The 16,829-nt window shown below is 44.6% G+C and overlaps 1 protein-coding gene across 1 annotated transcript in view; it reads left to right on the forward strand.

The window, feature by feature from the left end:
- The first annotated feature begins 1,058 nt into the window (after positions 1-1,058).
- Positions 1,059-16,829, forward strand: part of ANK3 (ankyrin 3) — a 367,935-nt gene continuing 352,164 nt past the window's right edge. The window contains exon 1 of the mRNA XM_075534954.1: positions 1,059-1,172. Within this exon, the coding sequence (XP_075391069.1) occupies positions 1,059-1,172 (114 nt within the window). The remainder of the gene's footprint in view (positions 1,173-16,829) is intronic.

Here is a 16,829-nt window from a genome sequence, read left to right on the forward strand (position 1 = left end):
CTTCCCTGACTTCACCGCTTTCTTCCTGTGTTTGGCATGTCCCTCCAGTCTGGAGATGCCCCCACAGGCCGTGAGCACGGCTGCTAATCCCCTTCACGTAATGAATATTCAGATGCTGCAGTCACCAGGACTCAGGTGGCAAAAAGTGTAGGTGATTGAAGCGAACCCTATCAGAGACCCCGAGGACAGCCCAGATCCCCCATCCGCTGGCCCTGGGACGTTGAGGAAACGTCCCGGGGAACTGCCTATAAATTAGAGATCTGTTCTCTACCCCAACATGATAGCGTCTTTTCTGGGTGGTGTGTTGACTAGGCATGCTGTTTGTAAGACAACAAGCCCTTCTGTGGTCTTCTCCCCCCAAATGCGTTTCGCTGGTACATGAGCAGAAAGGACTCAGTGTTGAGGCAGGCGATGCGCTCATTGTCTCCCCGTCAGGAGCCCCAGCTCAACGTCCAGTGTATTCCTCAGTGTGATTTTATACATTGTGTCACCATCAGCAGTTAAACTAAAGTAGGAACGGCTCCATTCTGCGGCGGGTTAAATTGTGCTCTGTGCAGATCTAGTGGTGATGTATAAATTGCAGTCCTTTTTTCCCCCAAAGGCTTCTAAAATAGATTTTCAGAAGTAGGGCTGGATTTTTGCTGCTGCATGTATGGTGACTCTTGATTTTTCTCCCTTCAGGGAGGCAGCCTTTGCAGCATTCCCCCTTCCAAGGAATCACTTAGGCACTTCCAGCTGGTGGCAGGGGATACCAGCCATCAGACAGCTCCTCTGCCCCAGCTGTCTTTCCCACTCACTACAGTCTATGCATGACGATGGCTGCACTCGCTTGTAAGGGAGGTTCAGGTAGGGGAAGGTGTAGGAGGAAGCCTGGAGACCGGCCTTTTGCTTTTTAAAAGCTCCAGCTCCTCCAGCATCTTTGCCTGTGAATGCCTCCCTGCTTCTAGTCCCGGGCGTTCTCTCCAGCGATTGGAATGCTGCCGCCAGCCTGATTGAAGGGCCGCGGACAGCACCTTCTCCACAGAAGCCGGGCTCAGGGGGGTCGTGTTTAATGCATTATGGCTCATGCCGCCTCGCAATTAAAGAAGAACAGGGATTTAGAAATCAATGCCGAAGAAGAGACTGAGAAAAAGAGGAAGCACCGCAAGCGGTCCCGGGATCGGAAGAAAAAGGTACCTGTGTGTCTAGCGGAGCAAATCTCTCTCTTGCCGGAATTCTTTTTGTTTCCCATCTCCCCTTGGCAGGCGTTAGGAGCCTTGGGGGCTGTTCTTACATGCTGGGGAGGGTGTAAATTGAGTGTGTCAATTGGGAAGCAATGAGAAACCCCCGTGGCAGCCCACCAGGGCCAAAAGGATGGGCAAGGGAAGGGCAGGATTTCGCTGGGGGGGATTGCGGTGCTGATGCGGAAGGTGGAAGGCGTGCGTGTGCTCCGGCAGGGTCCTGTTGCGGGCACATAGAAATGTGTTGCCGGGGAGTTCGAAGTAGTTTCTGCACAGCCCCCTGAAGGTTACGGGGATGGCGGTGACGTTAGGGGTGCGGGAAAGGCTGGAGAGTCAGCCTTTGTACTTCTGAGAGATCCGTCTCGTGGAAAAGGAGGTTTCATGTCAGAACTGTGGGTGTCACATGTGTGCGTTTCTCAGGCAGATCTGTGACCTTAAAGACGTTGCAGAAAAGTCGTTCGTTTCCTGCTGGGTGATAGCCAGCCCCCTTTCCTTGTGCCTCTCATTTCTAGAGAGAGAGGATGCAATGGGGATAAGCTGCTAGAAATAACTTTCCTTTGTTCAATAAAGCTCAAATCACAGGCTTATTTTCCTTTGCTGAGTGAGAAGGGGCTATCCCAAATGCAGGAATTCCCAGGGCAGGCAGAGACCTGCAACCTTCAGGACTGCTTGCTGTAGACCAAAGCACAGGCATTCATGACCCCTACTGATAGTCCAGGTTTGGGTGGGGGTGGGGGGAGACATAGGAGGAATATTCTAGGTCAGTGGTGTTTTATTACAGCCACAGAGTACTTGCTAAGTGTCTGTTGCCTGCGACCTTAAATCTGAGTCTTAGGGAGGGACCAGGTAGCCAGGCCCCAGAGCCCCCCTCCTCCATGACCATTAATAAAAATTGACTGAAACTCAGTGATCGGGATACAGAAGGCCAGCCATCAAGCATTTTTATGGGCCTTTGTGGGGATTCCCAAGAGGAAGATCATCTTAATTTGCTCAGAGCGCCATTGCATGTAGTTTCTAAACCGCATGCAGGTTCCTTGGACCACGGTCACCTCTCTTCAGGGAGTGAACCCCCACCGTCCCCCCCCCCCCATATTGCTGGTACCTTGGCCGTTGCCTTCCCTGCCAGGAGCCACCCTAGGCGCCTCCTCTGCCTTTGGTTACCCAGCTGACTCTATGAGCCTGAATTTTGGGGGCTGCGGTGGTTTTGCTGCAGGAGGTTAAATATAGCGATTTCCCACTTCCATATGCTCGTAAATAAACTTCTGGAGCAGATCTTCACAGGAGTACCAACCGAGGCGAGGCTGTCCTGCGCCAGCCCCATTTCAGAGCCTTCCGCATCAGAGGTGTTATGAAATTGCCAGATCTTGCCAGATTGAGACCTACTGGGTTTGTCTGTGGCCAATGACGATCAGCTACCTTCTTCGCCGTGCTTCACTCCCCCAGCCCCCACCACGATAAACTGACTCCTGAGCAAACACGGGAAAAGATATTTCTATTTGTCTAGCCAAACGGTATCGTTACTTGTGTTGCATTTACATAAGAGATGTTAGCCGAGCCAAGCATATGGGCAGCGGCTTCCTATAGCTCTCCCCGTGGACCTGCGGGCCTTTGTGCCTGGGTCCCTGTTTGACTTGGAAAGGAAACAGGGAAAGGGTGAGGCAAAGGGAGTTTCTGGACGCACAGATCTGAAGCAAATGCTTTGTTGTGAGTATAACAGAGTCTGTCCAATGTAAACCTCTTAGCAACCAGAAGGGAACAGGGAGAAATATCAATATCACTATTGTACATGTGCAAGCAGATTTAGATGTGTGTGTGTGTGTGTTTGTCCCAGGGCACTCAGAGTGGGTCTAAAGTGCCTCCTGCATTGCTTTTTTACTCATTTATCCATAGCCCAGTATAACATAGGTAGTCTCTGTCAAGGATACTGTACATACCGTCTTCATAGTCAAATGACTGCATGGATTATTTTTCATGGACAGAGTGAAGGTTAGCTTACTTTGAAGGCCCAGGCTAGGTTTTGTTTCAGTCTTATGGCAGCTGCAACACTTACTCTCTAAAAAGGCATTGCTCAGACTGAGTTTCTTTCGCTTGCCTCTACCTCAGGTACTAATGGAAGCTTGTGTGATGCTCTGTCCCATGTGGTAAGCCCAGTGTCATTTGAAAATGCAGCTTTTAAAATATGATGGGGGTTATGAAGTGCACAGTTGCAGTGGCTCATATGCAGAGATGTTTCTAGGATCATTTCAATACATTAAAGTAATAGGAAGTATTCATAAAACTCTCAACATAGGAAGGCTTAGAAAAATCTTAGAGTATCTAATCTATAAAATAGGAAATGTGGTCCCTGGCACCCCTTGCAGCTTAAGTTTGAGCAAGCCCACGAAGAACAGCTATACCTGTGCTGCCAGCGTCATAGGGTTTGGGAAAGTAAAACGTAGTATGATAAAATCATAATGCATATTGGCCCTAATTAGGGGGGTATTGAACTCACATCTCACTAGATTTTTAACAGCCCATTGAATTATATAGCTGATCTATTATGTATATTGATAACCATGAATGAAAGTGATCCCAGCCCCCTCCTTCCACCAATAAGAATTTGGGAGCTTCTAGGAATTTACACTCGGCAGAGTTTTGATAATGATGCATTTTGCTCTGGGCACAACTTAAGCAGTGTCCAGAAAAATGAAAATCTTCCTATGTGTGAGAACGAAATGCATCTGGGGACATGAACCTTTGGGTTTTTTTGTACAACACATTTTCTGGCTTAAATTATTTTTTAAAAAATTCCTAATGAGTATCTAATCTAAGGGTTGCCTACTAATGTATTTGTAATATCCCTTACCCACATATTGCCCCTGCTCTCCGGACAGCTTTTCTCCTTCACACTCCTGCTCTCTTGATGGGCTGCTCAGGTTGACAGCCAGTGGGAGGCAAGCCAAACGTAGACAGAGTGCCTTTGGGCAGGTTCATGCATATTGGATCCCTGCCCTGGCTAAGCCACTTCTGAAGAACTCATATGCTCTGCATCCAGCAGGTGAGAGTCAGTAGATGGCCCAACGTACGTACCATGAACCCACTTGGGTTTGAAGTCACAGACATGCTTCTTGGGCGGAGCCTTTAATCCCTGCATTGTTTCCCTCACCACAGCTACTGATGTGCTATTGCCTGCCTGCTCCACCTTCTTCCCATGAACAGAATAACATACAGGTTTACGTGTGAAAGAAGAGGGGAGCTGACTTTAGTATGTTCACAAATGGGTTTATTTAAAATGTATAGTTATACACATTTACCACATCCTGGCAAAAAACAAAGGAGCTTTTACAGAGTGTCCCTTTATGTGCCTGACAGTGGTAGACACTGAGAAGCGGGAACAGTGAATTCCATGATTATTGATGTCAGACCCATACAGTTAGTTGGTATCATAAGAGGAATGGATATTCATTAATTTACCTTTGTATCCCTGCATTCATTCATCATACATTTATCAGGTGACTTCTGGGGATTAGGCATTGCAATGAATGTTGGAGAAGCAGTTAAGGCAGGTACCTTGGTAACAGTAATGTGGCTCCCATCAGAGCTAGGGAGTGTGGCAGCATCATGAGACGCACATGGCTTCTTCTAATACTCTATACAGTGAGTCCATTTGGAAGACTTTCAACTATTTTCAATCAGAGGAGCCTCCCAGAGAAGCTGAGTCTTGAAAGAAGTAGTGAAACAGACAAACAGAAGGAAATCTCGTGTCCCAAGTGGTAGACGTGGGAGAGAATGTTGGGGTGCATTGTTAGGCCTTCATCTGTTAATCTTGTGGTCAGCTGTTGAGGCTGCCTAATTTACAGTCTAGGAAACCTTCTAGAAAGTCACCACAAATTGGAATTGACTAGCCAGCAGTGAGTTTGGTTTGGGGCTTGGTATGAAGTAGGCATGAGTGTAGAGTAGGAATTTTTAGAAGCTAGTAAACAAGACAGACCATATCTTGAAGACCTCATATGCCATCTTCCAAGGTTTGGAAATTATCCTGGGGAGACTGGATGATGAGAGAGACTATTAATAGCTTTATCATTTAAAACAATCATCAGCATCTGTGATGTAGGCAGCAGCAGAAACAGCAGGTAAGAACACCGAGGGTGATCGAAACATGATGCTAAGAGATGGAACTAGGGCAGAGACTGTTTCAGTAGAGAAGGGATGATGCATGTAAGAGATATTTAGGGGGAAACTCAGTAGAACGTGGATTCTATGGAGGAAGTGAGAAAGAGAGATCGAATTTAGGGTCATTGCCAAGTTTCTGGCTTGAAGGGGAAGATGAAGAATTAAATTCTCAGATTTATAAGCCTTTTATTCCAGGACATTTGACATTTGCTTTGTATTTATTCACCAGGCTGAAGGAGGTAATCCTTTTTTGGTCTGTTTCAGCTACGAGTAGTCAGCACCCCCTGGTACTTGGAGTTTCTGGGCTTGTGGATGCCTCTGTCTTGTGTGTCTGTGTTGATGGTATTTCCTGCTCTCTCCCATCCTGTGTCTGTTCTGCTCTTTTTAATTCAAGGGCCTGATATGACCTCTTTAACGTAAAAAATAAACCTTCTGTTTTCAAAAAAGGCCCTGTTTATAGGTATAAGGGTTAAAATTTGAGGACATGGATTAGGTAGACACAACCCTCTCCATAAGAAGCCTTCTCTCTCTAATAGCTTATCTGATCGTCTGTCCTGTAATTATGTGTATAAAGGTGTGTCTTGTCCCTAAGACTAGGAGCACCTTGGAAGGACAGATGGTGGCATCCACATCACCTGGTCCAATCAAGCAAGACTGGCTGAATACATGCATAAATAGGTGCATGGGCAGACAGGGTGGATGGGATGGTAGACAAAGAGTCGTGTTGTTTGGTGAGTAAGAGCATGAACTAGAGAGTCAGGTGATCGGACTTCAGGTGCTGGTTCAGTGGCTCAACTGTGTGACCTTGGAAGCCATTCCCCCTTTCTGTGCCTTGCTCTGCTCACTTGGAAAATGAATGCAGTAATCGTATGGACTTAGCCATAGGGTTGTAATGGGATTTCAGTGAGTCAATATTAGGACTGCCTGGCCCAAGGTAAGAGGCATATTAGTGATAGTTGTTGTTGCCGCTCCTGTGGCTGTTATTAAATAGGAGCAACTGAACAGGAAAATGCATAGATTATTTTCATCCAGAGATTTGGTGGATTGCGCCAGCAAATCAACTAGCAGCAAATCCCTCGTAGCCCAGCCAGCTGCCGCCTTGCCTCTGATCATGGACCTTTCCAAAAAGAATGAATGGAAGGCTTCGCTCACTCAAAGGACAGATGGTAAATTTTTGCCCTAAGATGTCCTATACTATTTAGAAGTCGGTAAATAATAAACCTGGCCAGCTGATTGAGTCTCAACACTAATTCCAAGAGTACATTTTCTTTTCTCCAATAAGGTCATTTGCATGTTAAGTTAAAAAACACATTCACACTTTTGTTGCTGTTGTTGCTCTTGAGTGATGTCATTATGGGCTGTGCAAGGTGGCACCTCGTAAGGTAAAAATCAAACATTTCCCAATAGCTAGATATGTTATTAAAATTCTAGCTTAGTTAACACCATACTGTAGCTATTGAACAGCCACTTTATCCATCATTATTCAGGCCTATGATCTTTTATGTCTCTTAATTTTCCCTTGGCAAGATGCTATATGTATTGGGTGAATGTTGGATTTTGTTACATTTCGTCTCAGTGTGGAGGGTTTGGCAATACGCAGATTTCCTTCTCCTCGGAGTGCTGTTGTAGTTGGGTGCCAGTCATTTAGCTTCTTAGAGGCTCTGTGTTAGGCCCAGCTCTCTAGAGAAGCAAAACCAGTCATACGTACATATGTTTATGAAGAGAGAAGCTTATGTCAAGAAAAACGGTCCACACTATTATAGAAGTGGTGAAGTCCACTTTGCTCTAAGTCCAAGCTAGAGACGTTTCCTTATTTGCCTGGCTGCTGAGGCACGGAGGTAAGGAGCAGGTGGACGGATCATGGAGAAGGCCGTGGCTTGTGGATGTCGAGGCAGAGCAGCAGATATGACGTGGTGGCAGGCTCCTGATAGCGCCCGGCATAAGCAGCTAATATGGTGGGCCATTGGCTCAAACCTCAAGAACCAGAGGGCTACACAATAGCGGTGGGATCCACACCAGCAAGAAGATACACAACGAGCTCTCTACTGTGTTCTCTATTAATAAGTGTGTGAAAGGCCAGACCCCCGAGGAGACATCGTCAGGGTGCAACCTGGGCGCTGGGTTGTCAGTACCGGGCAGCCTGTGGTTGCGTATATTGTGTTAAGTTCAAACTACTTAGGATCCTGTCCTGGCGACATTGACACAAAACCTAGCTATCACAGGCCCCACGTGACAGAGTGGAACTGCCCAAAAGGGATGTCTTGGCTGTCATCTTTATTGAAACAAACCACCAGGCCTTTCTCCCAGAAACCTGCTGCGTGGGTTCAACCTGCCAATCTGTAAGGAGGTTAAACAGGTGACTACTTAGCCGTCCGTATCACCCAGGCTCCGCGTTAGCGTGCTAGAGAAGAATATCTTTTTCACAATTCATTTTGCTTGCATCCATTCATGCATTGCGCACCTGCCATGTGACTGTCATTAGGAGACTCATCCAACCTGTCTACTGGCCCCTCACAGATTCTGCGTGCACTGGTGGTACCCGGTCAGAGTAGAAAGTGGGGTGCCTAAGTGCGGAGCGCTGCTTCCGTTCACCTTATTTGAATTTCTGACAACAGTATAGTGCCATAGTGTTGTCTACATGTACAGAGGCGTCAATGAACCGTTATGTTTGTGTCTACTTGCCTCCAGTCACAGAAATAGCTGGGCTATTTGGTCCAAGGTTTCTGTGGTTCTCAATCTTTCGCTCAGGCCACCACAGCTGCTATAGCAGAGAGTTTCTTAAGGGGGTTCTTATGAATAGACATCTATGGGGAGTTCTTTTTCCTCCCATATTTTTCTGTTTATTTTATTAATCATTTTATTGGGGAAAGGCTCTTATAAATCTTATGACAAGCTGCCATTCAATTGTATTAAGCACACTTGTACATATGTTGCCATCAACATTTCCAAAACATTTTCTTTCTATTTGAGCCCTTGGTATCAGTTCCTCTTTTTTTCCCCTCCCTTCTCCACCCTCCAACCCTCGTGAATTCTTGATCAATTATATATTATTGTTGTTATTTCATGTCTTACACTGTCCATTGTCTCCCTTCACCCACATTTCTGCTATTCGCTCCCCTGGGGGTGGGCTACATATCCAACCTTGTGATGGGTTCCCCTTTTCTCCCCCCTCCTCCCCCACCCGCACCATCCCTGTACTCATTATATTGCTACACCATTACTGTTTCTGAATTTCATGTATTGAGAGATCTTACTTGTACCGATGTGTATACTCCAATCTAGCTGTATTTGTAAGGTAGAGTCAGGTCATGGTAGTAGGGGAGGAAGCATTCAGGAACTAGAGGATTACTGTGTGCTTTGTCGGTGCTATATTGCACCCTGGTTGAACTGTTCCTTATAACCCTTCTTTGGAGTGGGCGGGGGGGGGGGGAATGTCCAGATGTCTACAGATGGGCTTTGGGTCTCCACTCCAATCCCCATCTTTCACATCGATATAATTGTTTGTTTTGGATCCTGTCGACACCTTATGATCACACAAGCTGATGTGCTTCTTCCATGTGGGTTTATTTGCTTCCTTGCTAAATAGCTCCTTGTTTAACTTCAAGTCTTTAAGACTCCAGACACTAGAGCTTTTGATAGCCGGGTACCATCTACTTTCTTCACCACATTTGCTTATGCACTTCTTTTGTCTTCACCACATTTGCTTTTGCACCTTTTTGTGTCAGGAAGGTGAGTACCAAAGAGGCCCAGGTAATTAGAAAAAAGTGTTCTTGTGTTTAGGGAGGCCTTGAGTAGAAGGCCCAAAGTCTGTCTACTATCTTAATAGTTACAGATATATGTATATTGGTCTCTATCCCTTTCATTGTATATTAATATATTTACATATATACATGCCTATAGCTATACCTCTGTGTATATCTTTTGCTTCCTACATCTTTCCTCTATTTTCTTTCACCTTCCTCCTGTCCCACTATCATGCTCACCCTCGATGTGACTCTCAGTTATTCCTCTTTGATACATTGCACTTGACCAAACCCACCAGGACTCCTTGCCATCATTTTTAGACCTCTTGTTGTTCCCTTATCCCTGAGTTTGTAGGATCCCTGCTCCTCAATCCCCTTCTCCATCCCATCCTCTCTCATGTCCTCCCAGGGTCACCGGTCCCATTGTTTTCTCCTCGGGATTGTTTGTCCTGCTTACCTGATATAGATAGATATAGGGTGAGAGAAACAACAACAGCAAAAGCCTGATAGAGAGTTTCAGGTCTGTCTGCTGACCCTTACGAGTGTTTTCCGATAGGGTCTGATGAAGTGCCAAGCCCTGGCCCTGGAGTTAGAAGTCTTTTTTCAGGATTCCTCGAGGACTTGGTAACTTTTCTCTCCTTGCTGCCCTGTTGCACTCTCTTTGCCCATCACCCCACTGTGCATGGGGCAGACCAGGCACACACTTTCTGCACAGTGTCTCCAGTACTGTCCCCCATAGTGCTATGTGTAAGTGAGGGAATGTCATGTCTCCTGGTGGGGTCAGTCCTATGGTCCTCCCTAGCTTGGTGGGCCACGGTGAGGTGTGTGTTTCTCTCTCTCTCTCTCTCTCTCTCTCTCCTTTCCCTCTTAGTTTGCACCCATGTCATCCGGACAGACCCACCACTCTCCCCAGACTCTATCTTCAGTGCTGTCCTCTGTATTACATTCTTCTGGGGAGGGGGTGTCACCATAGCTCGGCTTGGGCCCGGCCCTGTCACCCCCTCTGTTAGGACACTGCTCCATGCCAGCATGTTGGCCTCAAGGCTCGGCGCTCCAGGATGGGGTCTGGTCCTTCTCTCTCTTTCTTGGGGAGACATAAGCAACATATGGGGAGTTCTTGTGTCAAGAGGAAAGCCCGTTGTGGAGTCTTCAGTTAAATCCTTTAATAATTTGGATTTTTAGAAGTTTTTTACATTTACACGTAACTTTAAAATGTGGATATTATCTAAGTATTTGAATCTAAGCTAGTATGCATTTACATTCAAACTATTTTTTCAAAAGAAATTCAGCCACTGACAAAATATAATATTATTGGCATTTACATCTTGATGTATAGGTTAAATATTGAGAGAAAAATTCCTAATTACCATTTTATGCTATAATTTCATTAACCCAGATTTTATCCAAGTGGTATTTATGAAGAAAGTAACCTTTGGAAACAGGCAAGCTGCTATCCTTTACCCAAATGGCTGATTCTGATTTGTATAAATTATAAGTAGAGGAGCCGATGACAAAGCCATGAAAAAAAACCAAGCTTGAATCTTTACATCTAGGTCACATTTTCCTAGGTCTTGCCCCATTGACTCAAGATCCCGCAGTAATGAACCTCAGGTGACATCATGAAATAGACTGGTTGTCCATCACTGTCAAATATCAGACTGCCTAGGAAAGGTATAGATTTCAATTTAGATCTAATTGATTCTCGTAAATCATTTCTCAGGGGTAGGTGACCTTGTGGTGAATTCGGACTGCAGTCTCTGTGCTCTTTGTATTCAGGGGACAGTTTTCAGAATGAGTAGGATGGAGATGACCTTTCATATCTGTCAGGTCCCATGCCTTCTCTTTTAAGGAGAACAAAAGTCAACAGGTTCCATTAGAGGACCAGAAAGAGCTGTGCAGACCGCATGGTACTAAACAAGTCCGGCACAGACTGCAAGGAAGGAAGCCCTAGATTGTCTTGCTAATGTCAGTCCAATAACCCTGAACCATTATTTGGAATCTATCAGTAGGTACTTAAAATCTTTATGTGACTCAAATGATCTGAAAGCTTTTCCTTTATCCTGATGAAATATGATTTTGTAAGAATTCTATAGAGTTGAAGAGTTTATCTAAATATAATTTTTGCTAACTATAAAATATTAACAGAAATATGAATGTGGAAAAAGGTATTGGAGGAGGGGCCTAAGTATGTATGACAGCTTTTCAGAGTAGGCGGTGGAATTAAATGTGGGTTCATATCGTAGCTGCTAATTCGCTACGTGGTCTTGAACTAAATTTCTTCCAGTATTAGGTTCCATATTGGTTATATGCATATGCAGCTGATTTCCACTCTTTGTCTATTTTGTATTGCCAATTCACTTACCCTAAAATGTATTTGTCCCCAAATCCATACCCATGGTGTTTTCATGTTTAGTTGTGGGCATGTGCAGAGCAGCAAACCATGAGAATCGCCTGATGCCCATACCCCTTGCTGAGATTACCAAGACAGTACTGGGCCTCTTGTTCCAAGTCTTCGATTGTAAGCAACTGTCTTTTTCATGCTCTGTGGAGTGCCTTGTGTTTCATATTCTTGTGCTTTTTATTGGCAATTTCGCAGTTTAAAATGGCCTCTAAACAGTGCTGTGTTGCCCAGTGTTCTCATGTACAGGAATGCTAGGACATGCCTTACAGAAAAAATGCACATGTGAGATAAACTAAATTCAAGCATGACCTATAGTACCATTGGCCAGGAGTTCAGCAGTAATTCAAAAATATGTACCAAACAAGCATATAACTCAAGCTTATATCATAATCAGCTGATGACAATGCTGTGACCAGAAACTCGCAGAGACCTAACCCTGTATTTCTCCTGGCAGCAGTGGTTTAGTAGTCATTAATGTAGCAGTCACGTGACTTTAGAGAGCCCAACATCTGAAGGTAATGAGAATTTATAGCATTACTCCAGCTCATTGTCTACTTCTTGAGAACGTTAGATATTTGATACAGAAAGTGATATTCCTCGTCTCCAGGTAGAAAGTACTACTTACTTACCCAGGGCCCCCACCTCTCTTAGACTGTGGCTTTCATATGTAATAGTGCTACCAGAAAGAGGGGAACCTCAAAAATGAGGTGCCTGAAAGAACTTTTGCACCTTGCAAGCAATGAGAAAACGATTTGCCGAATTAATTTGTTAAGTCAAATCTTACTACTGGGCCACAATCTGGCAATCCTGTATCTCAGCTCTTTGCAAACCTTTCCACAGCCCTCAGGGATTAAATGCCATTTTGAGAAATCCTCCTGAAGACTCACATGTTAACTATGTCTTCCATTCATTGACAGGATTACTAATAGCTTCTCTGGGCATGCAAATGATAGCTTACATTGATGTTAAAGTTTTTCAGAACCCTGTGCATAGACAGAAAAGGCATCAAATAGTTCTTTTTTTGGTTTGGTAGGTTTGGGCATAAGCATTTCAGTATTTTTAGGGAAAAGTTGCTTGAGCTGAATGTAAACATCTCTATGGTATGGGTTTTCTTCATTTTGATTATTAGTAAAGGTAAAGTGCTATCTCTACAATATGTGTAGATGACAAATAATTCACCACTAGCCAATTTAGAAATCCCTGGATTCACACCCACTCCGAAGGGCCTTGGAAATCAGGCCTGATGGTCTCCCTCTGGATGCTCCCACCCGGAAAAGCCCCCTAGAGCAGTTCTGCCCGGCACCCTTCCGGTTACCATGAGTCAAAACTGGCTTGGCAGTAATGAACCGCAATGGCCAAACGATACATGTAATCTTCTGGGACAATGGCCATGCTCGAGATTCTGTCACAGGTTCAAAGCAGTTGAAGACTCGGGGTGATACCTCATCCGATCAATGTAGAATTGTCACATCAGAAGGCTGGTTTCAGAACTTGGAGTGACCCGTTGATTGCCTCCCTTCACTCTCTTCTCGTTGCTCTCTCCAATTGCTACTTACTGGAGCGCTGACAGTTTTTGACCAGAAACTGCAAGTAACCCTTCTCCAGGTTCAAAGCTGCAACTCAGACTTATCAGTATACTTTCATACTCTGGCCTGCCTGAAACCACGCAGAGCATTTTTTACAAGGAGCTGGAGTCCTGGACCTCTTTCCTGAAGCATTGTGAGCATAGACTGGAAGTGCTATTTTTCACTTTTCAAAGAAGGAAAATTCAATGAAGCATCCAACACCAAAAGTATGGTGTCAACTTAACTTTGATTTATTGACCTGTCACTCATGGAGGAGTTAGTGCCCCAGACGCATGACTGGGTGCTGTACATAGATTCAGGTCCCTGGTGGTGTCAGGAGACAAGGAGGCTTTCTGCTCCTGTAAAGGTTTACAGCCTCAGAAACCCAAAGGAGCCACTCTGTTCTGTCTCCAGGGTAGCCCTAGGCCCGAATCAGTTCTGTGGCTGCGGTACAAGTGGATTACTGCATTCAGTCCTCACCGCAGGACTGTGGTTGTCCCAGTTTTCTGGACTGCAAGGTTGCGGTCTGCAGGCTTCAGCAGTTTGCCGCATATCACACAAGGAGGAAATGTGAAGCTGGATTCAAACCCAGGCAGGTCTAATCATCAGTGGAATACATTTATTAGCTGAGATGTTGGTGTTTGAACAAGAATATTCCTTTCAAATGAATGAGTCACAGTCTTCAACAGACTCAATTTCAGAGCACAGATTAGAAATTAAAAGGCAGTGTGTACAATGATAAAATAAATGACTACTAACCTAACGTCGAAAAGCTCCATCACCTGATGACAGAGGCAAAAATGCTAGAATAGAGTTGCTGTAGGTTTTGCCAGACTGGTTATCAGCACAGAAAATATCTCCTCGGCCTTCTAGAAGGGATACTTACTCTATTTCCCCCTTGGTGATAGAAATAGTGAGCCAACAGCTTAATTTGGAAGGAGACCACATAACAGGAATCGGATTCTCAGAATATTTCATTATTCAAAATAGAAACTTTTACAATTTCCTAGGAGCCATTGTGGTGTCCTTTGTTGGACTACAGCCTGTAAGGTCAGCAGTTCCAGTCCACCAGCCACTCTTCAGGAAACAGATGAGGCTGCCTGTGCCCACAAAGGTTTCCAGCCGAGAAAACTGGCAGGCAGTGTTTTGCTCTTCTCCCCCTCCTCCTCCTCTTCCTTCTTCTAGTACATATTAGTTTTTGAATCATTTGGGTACTTGTTAATAGAAGTTTGTTTTTATTTATAATAAAATTGGCATATGCCAAAGGCTATTGTCTTGGTTAATACTTAAACTTTTGTTCCTGGAGCATTGTTCTATTTTTTACTGATGAAGACGTAAAGCTGAGAGATTGAGTTAGTAGCAATGACCAAAAGCAGAGGCAGGGCTTGAACCCAAGGCTGTTAGACAATAAGGCTTTTCCTCTTACTCTACCATTCAGTTTGCAGTTAGAAGATCCTTTGGAGAAGGCCTTTTATTGTCATTTTTTTATTACAGCAATTTGTGTTTGAATCCATTTTATATCATTTTTATGCCTTTCATTATCACCAGCATTATCATTTATTTGTTTTATGTGGTACAAACTAGACAAAATGTGCTTTTAAATAATGGCATGTGATTTCACCTCTGTTTTTGTCCTCAGATGTTACATGAGAATGCTAAGCATCACTGCCAAAGCACAGAGCCATTTTGAATCTTGTACAAAGCAGTGATAATTTGCATTAGTACTGTGAACTTACAGTGGCCTAGAGAAGCAACATTTATCTATACAATGCATTTTTCTATGAGTTGTTATTGGGTGCCATCGACCCAACATACCAACATACAACAAAACCAAACACTGCCCGGTCCTGCACCATCGTCACAACTGTTCCTACACCTGAGCCCATTGTGACAGCCACTCTGTCAGCCCAGCACGTTGAAGGCCTTCCTTTCTTTTGCTGCCCCTCTACGTTGTTGTTAGTGCCATCGCGTGGGCGCTGGCCCATAGCGACCCTGTGCAAGCATGATGTCCTTCTCCAGGGACTGGTCTCTCCTGACAACATGTCCAAAGTATGCCATTCTGGCTGTACTTCTTCCCAGGCAGATTTGTTTGTTCTTTCGATAGTCTATGATACTCGCAGTGTTCTTGGCCATGATTCACATGCACCGATTCTTCTGCAGTCTTCCTTATTCAATGTCCAATTTCCACATGCGTAGGAGGCCATTGGAAATACCAGAGTTTGCTCCAGGTGCACCTTAGTCCTCAAAGGTGTTTTCACTGCTCCGTGGAGGTCTTGAGCAACAGATTTACCCAATGCAGCCGGTGGTTTGATCTCGTGAGTACAGCTTCTCTATCAGCACTGATTATGGATCCAAGCAAGGTGAGCTCTTTGACTGCTCGAGTCTTTTCTCCATTTGTCATATTACCTGTTGGCCCAATTGTGAGAACTTCGGTGTTCTTTATTGGCTGCCCTCTGCTGCTGGGAAAGTTACATTGGTAGCCCTACACCCACCCCCCTCAGTTGTCTTTACAGTGAGGCTTACTCCATATTGAAGGCTGCAGTCCTTGAACTTCTTAAAGAGCCCTCCTCATCTCCGCATACTTCAAGGAGAAAGTGCCTTTCCACTTGAAGGAGCTCATCTTTGAGACTGCCTCAGTCAGTGTTTTTCTGATACTCCTGAGGTTTTCACTCATTTTTTAATAAGTGTATCTTCATCAGCGAACTCATACTGGAGAAAAACCTAATTTAAAAAAAAATAAGTGTCTCACCAGGTCCTTTGAGCTAGTGTGTTGTAGTCTGGAAACTGTTGAAACTTTTTTCAATCATCGTCATTATCTGAAATACTGGTGGCACAGTTTCCAGAAACACAACAACACACACATTACCATCGTACAGCCGACAGGTGAGTGATGGTGTACACAAGTAAATTTCTGACACAGGTCTGGAAACATCCCCAAATTATTTACATTCAGCATTTTAATTATCAACCTTCCTGCTACTTACCCTTCCTTACTCACTGCCATCAGGTGTTCTGATGCATAATGACTCTATATTGGGTTTCCAAAGTTGTACATCTTTATGGGAGCAGGTAACCTCATCTTTCTTCCACTCCCGTTCCTAAAGAGGAGGCGACTGATGTTGAGAATTTTCAGAACTATGTAAATATACTCTTTATGTTAATGTGTCCAGGCCCAGTGCCCAAGCTCCCTCACAGAGGGGTAATACCATGGCCTTTCAGAAGAGGGAGGAGAAGGGATGGCAGTGCCTGGGTTCAGTGTCTGCGGACCTGTGCCGCTTGCCACACAGCATGGCTTCAACTTCCACCCAGCCAGGTATAGCAGACCTGTGGCCAGGAATTATGAAACTGAACACTCCCAGAATAAATAGCGATGAGTAAATTCCCAAAATGTTCGTCCTCACAATTCCCAGACACACCTATCTGTTACCTGCTTGTTAGAGGTGGAAGAAAATTTGAGTTAGAAAGAATCAGTACATAATGAGTTTGTTTGCTTAGTTCTGTCGACACTCCAAATACACGGTCTCCTCCTAAGTAACAGGGAGATAATCATATTGATGTTTAAAAATGCTGAATGTCATGATTTCTTCCCTTTTGGAAAATGGCCCTCGTTAGCATCAGTACTTCGCTCTGCCCTTTCAGCTGCAGTCGTTCCTTGGCAGGTGAAAATGAATGGTTTTGTTATGCTCACGCATGTATCTGCATTTATTCCAAAGAGAAGTAAGATGATACGAACACTGGAGATTCACAC

The sequence above is a fragment of the Tenrec ecaudatus genome, chromosome 16 (assembly GCF_050624435.1).
Source record: "Tenrec ecaudatus isolate mTenEca1 chromosome 16, mTenEca1.hap1, whole genome shotgun sequence".
NCBI lineage: Eukaryota > Metazoa > Chordata > Mammalia > Afrosoricida > Tenrecidae > Tenrec > Tenrec ecaudatus.